Source organism: Mobula hypostoma, chromosome 2 (genome assembly GCF_963921235.1).
Source record: "Mobula hypostoma chromosome 2, sMobHyp1.1, whole genome shotgun sequence".
NCBI lineage: Eukaryota > Metazoa > Chordata > Chondrichthyes > Myliobatiformes > Myliobatidae > Mobula > Mobula hypostoma.
The window spans coordinates 47,008,227-47,018,523 of record NC_086098.1 but is presented as its reverse complement, the minus strand read 5'-3'; the positions used below and the strand labels follow the sequence as shown (position 1 = coordinate 47,018,523).

General features: G+C 38.5%; 1 protein-coding gene across 4 annotated transcripts in view; it reads left to right on the top strand.

Annotated features, from left to right (window-relative positions):
* Positions 1-10,297, top strand: part of LOC134339795 (pumilio homolog 2-like) — a 125,218-nt gene that overhangs the window by 33,381 nt on the left and 81,540 nt on the right. For all 4 annotated transcript variants that reach the window (XM_063036587.1, XM_063036577.1, XM_063036598.1 and 1 more), the window contains exons 4-5: positions 4,285-4,390; positions 8,546-8,733. In XM_063036587.1, coding sequence (XP_062892657.1) covers positions 4,285-4,390; positions 8,546-8,733 — 294 coding nt within the window. The remainder of the gene's footprint in view (positions 1-4,284; positions 4,391-8,545; positions 8,734-10,297) is intronic.

Here is a 10,297-nt window from a genome sequence, read left to right as displayed (position 1 = left end):
AAAACGTTGCTTCCATTTCCAACATTTTTCTGCGAAGCAGAGTTTTCTGCAATGAATGCAACGAAAACTAAACTGCGGAATAGACTGGCATCAGGAACCCCCTTCGAGTATCGGTGTCTCCCATCACCCCTCGATAGGACGGTGTTGTTGCAGGGAAACAAGCCCAGGGCTCCCACTGATTCAGCAATATTGGTGTGTTGCAATGATTTTATATATTCATACGGGGAAAATATGTGCTGTGCGTTTAGTATCCAAATGTTACTTAAAATGTTATGATGCTATTGACTTATAAGTGACCTATATAACCATATAACAATTACAACACGGAAACAGGCCATCTCGGCCCTTCTAGTCCATGCCGAACGCTACTCTCACCTAGTCCTGCCGATCTGCACTCAGCCCATAACCTTCCATTCCTTTCCTGGCCATATACCTATCCAATTTTTCTTTAAATGATCATATCGAACCTGCTTCTGCCACTTCATTACTGGAAGTTCGTTCAACACTTACTTCAAGCTCCCCTGGTAATTGACTTATTATATTCACGCGAGGAAAATATGCGCTCTGTGTTTAATATTAAATTTGTTAGATAAACCCTTTTAGAAACAAAGTTGAGTGTATTACTGACTTATCACCTATATTCTGGTAGTGATTAACACCCACCCCACGAACAGAATCGCCAAAAAGGATTTGCTTTGGGGGGGGGGGATTGGCAGGTCACGGCGCGCATGCACATTGGTGCCTGCGCAAGGCTTCATGGTCATTGTAGTCTTTTGGGTAAACAACGCATTTGACTGCTACTCTTGTCCGTTGGCAACCCTACCCCTCCTCCAGCCAGTCGGCCGGTGAGCAAGAATATTGTCAATATTAAACCGGTCCGCAGTGCAAAAAAGATTGGGGACCCCTGCTTTTCAGTGTTTAATTAGAATGGGCCCTTTTCTTTCTGTTATTCTTTACTAACCCTTTAGTTAAGGTAAGATTTATAAATATAATTCCTTTTATCATGTGCAGTGTACTTTCTGTTATTTTGTGGCACTAATTTGTAACAGGGTAGCAAATTAGACAGCATCCACACAAACTGGGATTTGGGGTGGGATGAGCCATCTAAATCTCACGAGTTTGGCAGGGCTTGAACATGTCTTCTCTAGACTTGCACAGCCAAGGAAACTAGAGTGTTTCAAGTTTAAAAAAAAAAGTGAATAGAATCTCTTCCCCATGGTAGTGGTGTCAAAAACTAGAGGGTATAGACTTAAGGTAAGAAGGAGGGATTTAAAGGGTATCTGAGTGGTATGTTCTACACAGAGGGTTGATTTCGGGAATGTGCTGCTACAAGTGCTGAAAGATGTGACTACAATGTGAAAGAGCCCTTTTAAGACAGATGCTTCAATAGGCAGGGGATAGAAAGATAGGAGTCTGTGTGGGCAAATGAGATTAATGTAGATGGGTAAAACGGTCAGCATGGGCAAGATGCACCTAAGGGCTCATTACTGTACTGTTCTAAGATTCTGATTCCATGGCATAGCTATTGGGAATTTAGAGAGGGAATCTGAACTGTGAGGCTGGATGGCTGGAATCTTATCAGTCCTGATGTGAAGGAAAATTATACAAGGAAGAAGCATAGGGAGGTTATGGTGATTCCTGAAAGGATAAATTGTTAGGCAAATTAAACAAAGAATTGTATGTTTGGTTTGTTTTGAGTGCAGAGGCCCATTAAGGTGATTTAAGTGATTGGTGCAACTTGGGATGTAGGTAGCATATTTTTTTTCAAGACTAAAATTCCCATACAGTGGAAATACTGTGAGTGTTAGGAGAGCATTTTGATAATTAAACTTATTGGCTTCAAGATAATAGTTGTCTTTTTCAAAGAAAGGTAGGCTGAGAGATAATGGTAGAGGCAGTTCTGGATCAATTCAGATGCCAAGGTGGAAAACCGTCTGCCCAAGGAAGCGAGTAGAATGAGAAATAGAATTGGTGTCAAAGGTAGGAAGTTAGCGGTGGAATTACAAGGTGATGAGTTGTATTGCCAATGTCTAACCAGAAAAAATTGATTCAACCAAGTCTAGTTATCAAGCAACACAGCGCCGTTGAGGTTGCAAAAGGTTACGGTCAAGGAGAAATGGCAATTACCAAGCAATATGTAGAATTAAACCTCAAGCTTTTAGATAATGTTGCAAATGGACAATTCATAAATAGGAAACTGGAATTGGTAATGAATTGGATGATTCTACACAGTTAAGTGATTTAAAAAAAGATCAATCTGAGGTTGGACAATTAGGTTTGATTAGTTTTATTTATCATGTACATGGCAAAATAGCATACCCACAACTCACTAACCTTAACCGATGTCTTTGGATTGTGGGAGGAAATTGGAGCACCCAGAGGAAACCCAGCACAGTCACATGAGAATGTACCAACTCCTAACAGACAGTGTTGGTATTTGAACCTGCGATCGGTGATGCTGTAATAGCTTTACACTAATCGCTATGCTGCTGAGTGTAGAATCATGTAATGGCCTTACTGATCTGGACAGCAGTATGGGAATTGCTCAGAGCCATTGATGGACAGTAGGATGCATCATGGCACAAGTAGGCATGTAACTTTTGACTTAAAATGGAGCTTATACGTATTTCCTAAATGAAATCTCATTGGAAACCTGTGCAACTCTAAATTCTTGTAAGTTGAATTTTAAAATCTGAGTGACTTCATCAATTTTTGTGCTTATGGAAATAACTCGGAAGATGTGTAGCTCAGGTGCTTGATGGTTAGGTTGAGTTGTTCTCTAATCCTGCCAATCAGCGGCCTCTTCATTGGTGAGAGCCATCATAAACTGCTCCATCTGCCACAAGCGGAACTTCCTGGTGGCCAAACAAATTAATTCCCATTTCCATGGCCTTGTCTTATGCCAAGAGGAGTCCACCCTCAGGGTGGAAGAGGACCACCTTATTTTCCATCTGGGTAGCCTGCAACCTGATGGCCTGAATATTAATTTCTCCATTTAGTTTTTTAAACCTCCCTCCCATTCCCCACTCTGACCATTTACCTTCTTTCATTTGTCTATCACCTCACCCGGGGGTCCCCTCATCCTTCCCTTTTCTACTATGGTCCTCTGTCCTCTCCTTCGGAATTCCTCGTTCTCCAGCCCTTGATCATTCCTACCCACCTGGCCTCATCTATCACCTTTTGACTTGCTTCCTTTCCCTCCCCCACCTTTTTATTCTGGCATCTGAACAAGAGTCTTGGCCAGAAATTTCGACTGTTTATTCATTTCCATAGATGCTGCCTGATCTGCTGAATCCCTCCAGCATTTTCTGTTGCTTAATACATATGATAGGAAAATATTTAAGAAAATTATTGGTAATTCTATTAGAATGAAACATAAGTCAAATAGTCTAACCATGGCAAGTAAGAAAAGTTACGATTTAAGGTTATGGAAAGCTAAAAGAAATTGAAAAGAGGAGGATTAACAAAAATGGGTCAAGCAATAGACAGAGCAAAGAAAGTACAAAAGTAAACTAGTAGGAGGCATGAAAACATACTGTAAGGACTCCTGTAGCTATTTAAAAAGGAAACAGGAAAATGTGAAGATTGGCCATTTATTGAGAGATGGGCAAAATTATATTGGATAAAGGAATGTCAATGACCTTGAGCATTAAAATACAAAAATATTTTGATTATGAACCAATCTTGGGTTTAATATCTCATCAGAAATTCAGCATTGCCATTGTTGCATTTTCTCAATATCATCCGTTTGTACACTAATTTCCTGAAATAGGTCTTCAGCTTATGTCCTGGTGACTTAGCTATGTGCTTTTATTGGCAAATCAGGCAGGAAGGACCAGATAACTTTCTGCCTATGTTCTTTTTGCCCTATGTGGTCATAGCCTGCTATGGATGTTTGAAGCAAAGGAATGAAGTAGGGGATAGCATTTTAATTAAAAGCTCATTTTGTTCTTTTAGTTTTACAAAAGTAACCAATGGGTAGTGAAAGTCATTCGGCTTGAAAATAAATAAAGTGAACTGCGAAAGGATCTCTAAAATTAGCTAATATGCAAGCGTAAAATGCGTCCTGGTTACCTTGGGTAAATATGGTCTGCTGACATGATGTTTAACTATAAGAGGCCCCAGTTTATAAATGAAGTGTGAAATAGAAAACAAATGAAAATGTTGGGCTTTTTTCCCTCCATCGTGAGATTACTAGTTTGTTTCTACATTTGAAATTAGTGAAACAGCTACATTTTGATATTTAACCTTGCTATCATTCATTTTGCTATTTCTTTATTTTAGCTTTTACCTGCTAATAAATTCTGGGAATCAGATGATTCAGCTAAAGATAGCCAAAAAGGGATTTTCCTGGGAGATGAGTGGAGGGATACTACATGGGGAGCATCTCGTAAGTGTTACTGGCAACACATTATTTAAAAGCTGTATTCTTTACAATTTTTGTATAAAATGTTTATTAACTTCACCAGTTTCCATTGCAATAGAAAATGTATTTTTTAAGCTGATGAACTTTTTAAAGTTTTATGAACTTGAATTTGAATATTTTACCGTAATTTCAAAATTGTTGCTTCAGTGGCAAACATAATTACCATGTTCTTCATAGATATTCTAAGTTAACATTTGCACAAGTAGATTGATTGGGCTTCACAAATGTAATTAACTATAATCTCTATGCCTTTGTTTTGAGGAGAAAAGCTTATGTCACCCTCAAGCTTGGCCAGCACGTGTTCATCTAGCGGGAAACAACTTTTGGCCCCACCAAACTGAGAATGCTGCATGATGTGTTGCCCGGTTACAAATCCCCACCGCAAAATATTCGACAATCCACTATATGCAATTAAATGATTGACCTTTATAAATCTTAATTTGGATAGACGGTTAGTAAAGAAAGTAAAAAAGTAAAAGGGCCCATTTTAAGAAAAAAGTCTATTGTGCATCATTGGAGCTCACTGTTCGTTCATTTGTCCCTGTTGACCTCCAAGCATAGCAGGCCCTCGGACCCTTGCTCCTCAGTCCACACTGTCTGGTGGTTTTCCAACTCTGTCCATTCGCGCCCCGACGAAAGACCAAGAAAATCTCTCTTCCAGACTCTCAAAAAAGAACATCTCTCCCATTGGATAACATACATTCCAAAGCCCCGTTATCTCCAGTCATAACCCAAACATTGCTGCTACAGAGAAACCATTACATTAGCAGTGAAACCTTACAACGTGTTATACTCTTCTCCCCCCCCCCCACCAAATTTAGTTATGTCTTCATGACGTTGAGATAACTCACCAACCCTTCCTGCAAAACACAAAGCCCAATCCAGGTGTAAAAGGCAGTGGCGTAGCTCCCCAAAATGGTAGGGGTCACACTCTGTTCCCCTGGTGCAATGTAGGCCAGTCTATCCAGTCATCTCCTAATTCTCTGAGATCTCCGCACCCCCTCATCTAACTCAATGGGAGAAGGGCCGGGAGTCTCTTCCTCAATCAGTGGGGAGTTAGCGAAATGCAGCATATACCACAGAACCTGAGGAATGAGTGTAGAGCACTCACAGTCTGGGGTCTTGGCCAAGTGGTAAGCACCTCTATCTTCGCTGTCAATTTTCCCTCTTTTTCCAATAGTTTCTCCCCGGTTTGTCTCACAGGGACACTGGACATTACCGTCACCAACAGGTGTGCCAGGGGCACCCCCCTCGGGTCTTCCGGAGCATCCACTTAGAGGGCCTCGTCCTCAGGCACTCTAGGCCATTTCCCTACCTCTATCATCTTCCCTCTACTTTCTATCCTCATGTAGGGTTTTGACCTAAAATGCTGACTTTCTCTTTCTCTCCTCAGTTGCTTCTCATCTCTCTGCATTCTTCCAGCAGTATTTTTTGTACTACAGAAATAATTTGTTATAAAATAGAAAATGGGAGTGAAAAATTGATGGATAACTGGCAAATTTCAGGGTTGATAAGCTAATCACTGACTCGGCCTGTGGAGTGGCAATTTAATTTTGGTCTTTGTGTCCTTTCTCTTTATTTGTTAAATCTGGTAATCCTGATGCAGATTTATTGCTCAGTAATATATTTTCCCCTCACTTTAGTTGTAAGCGACCTGCAACCACCTGCAGTACATAATTACCATTATTTAAGTTAGTAGTATTAGCCTGTAAGTGGTTTAGTATGTTCTTTCTTTCTTTTCAAATCTTTTTATTGTTATATTATACAGGAAAAATAACAGGAGTACATTGAAGTAACAACACTTACAATGCCTCAAAAAAAATTGTCTTAAAGATTGAAAAAAAATTTTGTAATAACAAAAAAAACCTACTAAGCAGAAAAGTGAGAGGGGAAAAAAAGAACTCATTAGGTGTACAACCCCGGAGTCATGCGTCATACAAAAAGCTTCTGAAACTAAACATCAAACCGCCAGCAAGAAAAGAAAATATACTAAAACATTTACAATTAGATCGTGGAAAAATTATATCAATTAACTTAAATGATAATAACGAGCAAATAAGCCCCATCTTTTTTCAAAAATAAAGGTTCAAAGGTTCGACTTCTAATTTTTTCCAAACTAAGACATAGCATCACTCGAGAGAACCATTGTGACATAGTGGGAGCTGATGTATCCTTCCACTTCAACAAAATGGCCCTCCTAGCCATCAATGTAACAAATGCAATAACATGTTGGTCAGATACAGAAATACCATGAATATTTCGAGGAATTATTCCAAACAGCACAGTTAATTTATTAGGTTGTAAATTAATTTTAAGTGCTTTAGAAATTGTTGAAAAAAAACGACTTCTAGATCTGTTCCAATATAGAACAAGACCAAAACATATGTGTCAGTGTAACTATCTCAGTTTTACATCTATCACAATGACTATCAACATTAGAAAAGATTTTAGAAGGTCTCTCCTTTGTCAAATGATAACGATGTACAATTTTAAATTGAAACAATTAATGGCCAGCACAAATTGAAGAAGAGTTAACCAACTTCAATATCCGCATCCAATCCTCCGTCATAAAAGTCAATTTAAGTTCCTTTTCCCAATCCTGTTTAATCTTAGATAAAGGACGCTTATCCCATTGTAATAATAATGGTTTAGTATGTTATTGAATCTGGTGAAGCAAAGTATAAAGTCTGCTCGGGAGTATTCCACAGATACTCGATTGAAGCCGAGAGCTTTTTACACTGAATGAAGGCTACAAGCATATATCACTTCCTCCTCAGTGTCGAACTGATGAGCAAATTCTGCTTAAGATTGTGCTGAATATATAAAAATACAATTAAATGTTAAGTTGTTTATGGACTGCATTTTTGTATGTTTAGATAGAATTTCCAAATAGGTTTCTGAAAATTTCAGTTTAAAAGCGAATTGTTCAGTCCCTTGTTTTTGTCCCTTGTCTTTTGATTTTAGAAAATCATTTGTCAGTTTCAGCAAGTGACTATTATAATGAAATAATTATCTTGTGTTTCTTATTTCTCCTGCACTGTCCTTTGCTTCCAATCAGTATAATTATTCTCTTGGTGCAATGCCATTGTGTTGTTATGAAGTTCCTTATAATAGTTTTTTTCAACCTTTCCTTCAGGATCTTCATCCTTTGTGCTTGATATTATTTTATTTAAAATAACATCAAACACTTCGGAAGAACCTTCTCTAAGACTTGTTGGAAATGCCAGTCTCAGAAATACATGCAGCTTATGAGTTTAAAACTTTTGTTTTTCCATAAGAATCATAGAATGTAAAAAGCACAAAATAATCTGCAGATGCTGGGGTCAAAGCAACACTCACAACACACTGGAGGAACTCAGCAGCTCGGGCAGCATCCGTGGAAAAGATCGGTCAACGTTTCGGGCCGGAACCCTTCGTCAGGACTGTGGGTTCCTGACGAAGGGTTCTGGCCTGAAACGTCGACCGATCTTTTCCACGGATGCTGCCCGACCTGCTGAATTCCTCCAGCGTGTTGTGAGTATTGCGTAGAATGTAAAAAGACTGATTGGAAAATCAGGATTGTCATTTCAATAATTGTATACTGTTTACTCTACTCTGTATTCATCTTTTCCTTGTGAGGCTGATCCCAAAACACAAAACAGAATTCCAATATATGGTCAACATACACAAACTGCTTGAGGAATTGAGCAGGCAGTAGAGTAACTCTGCTCCTCATCTTATTTTCTCCAGTCATGCTGAAAGGTCTTGGCCTGAAATGTCAACTATACTCTATTTTCCATAGATTCTGCCTGCCCTGCTGAGTTCCTCTAGCAGCTTATGTGTGTTGCCTGAATGTCCAGCATCTGCAGATTTTCTCTTGTTTCCAATATATGGTGTTTTACTCCCATCTTTCATTGAGAAGAAAAAAGATGCCTGGGTTCTTGGGCGAGGGGGGGGGAGTAGGGTAATAATTTAACAAGCAGCTTTTCTGACATAATTTTTATTACTATGTTACCTCCTTCATAGGATTACAATGTGTATGAATCTTTTATTGATTATGCTGGCTTCAGATATTGATAACTTTTTAGTTCTATCTCAGTGAACAAGCATTTATTTACTGTTTAAATTTAAATTACATAGGCCATACTGTATCACAGCCAATCATGGTTCAGAGAAGACCTGGCCAAGGTTTTCATGGAAACAGTGAAGTCAGCTCTGTTCTGTCTCCCCGTTCTGAAAGTGGTGGTCTAGGAGTAAGCATGGTGGAGTATGTGTTGAGATCTTCACCTGGTGATAAACTGGACACTCGTTTTAGGAAGGGACCATTTGTAAGTAACCAGCCTGAAAATTATATATTGTGTGAAGTTATGTATATTGTTTCACTTAATTTTAAATATTTAAATCACCAGCTTTTAGTGTACTTGCATCAAGACGCTTATTTTTGAGCAGTGGTTTAATTTTTTTCTTAATGTGATCTTTGCATTATATAAACTTAAGTTTTATTAGCAGCTTGCAATTATATTTGTTATTAATTTTCTAAAGACTAATTTCATAGGATTTTGAATTTGGGAAGAAATATCTAAATAAACAAGAGTTTGTTTGTTTGTAAATGTTAATTTTTTTCTCCACAGATGTTACCTGATCTGCTTGATATGTCCAGTATTTTGTGCTGTTATTTTCAATCTTGTTGACCATTTTGTCCCTGGGATGGCTTTCATTTTACTTTCTCCCTTTTATAAATATGTTCCATATCTGTAATATTCCATATCTTAGACTGTCCATTGCTGAACTCGAGCCTTTCTTGTCTCCAGGTATACAGTGTGATTTTCTGCCTTTTGAATCTCACAATGTTTTTTTTCAAAATTTAGCACATTTTCACAGATATCTTTTCAATCATCCTTGTTATTGCTGGAATGTTTTTGGCTATTTGCTGTTATTTTAAGTTAAAATCCGTGTCTTCAAATTCCTTAACTTTCAGTAATATGTGAGCAAAATTGAATATGAATATAGGACTAAATTTGAATGCATGCAATATTCAGAATAAGGTAGGTGGTTTTGTAGCAGATTAGAAATTGGCAGGTATGACTTTGTGGGCATCACTGAGTTGTAGCTGAAAGAAAGAAGAAAAAATCTGCAGACACTGGAAGTCATAGCAATACATACAAAATGCTGGAGGAACTCAGCAGGCCAGGCAGCATCTATGGAAATGAATAAACGGTCGACATTTTGGGCCAAGACCCTTCCTGAGTCTTCATGAAGGGTCTTAGCCTGAAACGTTCACTGTTTACTCTTTTTGATAGATGCAGCCTGGCCTGCTGGGTTTCTCCAGCATTTTGTGTGTATTGCTGTGGCTAAAAGAAGATCATAGTTGGGAGTTTAACACCAAAAATGCACATTTTATCAAAAGGACAAGTAGGTAGGTAGAGGGAATAGGGTGGCTCTCGGTTAAAAAGTAAAATCAAATCCTTAGAAAGAGATGACATAGGATCTTCATGGGTAGAGTTAAGAAACTGCAAGAGTAATAAAACATGAATGGGGGTTGTATACAGTCCTCTGAACAGTAGCCAGAATGAGAGATACAAACTACAATGGGAGATAGAAAAAGGTGTGAAAAAAGGACAAAGTTATGATTGTCATTGGGATTTCAGTATGTTGGTAGGTTGCGGAAATCAGGGTAATTTTTATATTTTGTATTGTGTACTGAACCAGATTTGTTAGGGAGCTCAAGGTAAAGGAACCCTTGGGAGACAGTGATCATAGTATAGTAGAATGCATCCTGTAATTAGAGAGGAAGAAGCTAAAATCAGATGTATCAGTATTACAGCAGCGTAAAGGGAATTACAGAGGCACGAGAAAGAAGCTGGGCATAGTTGATTGGAAGGGGATGCTGGA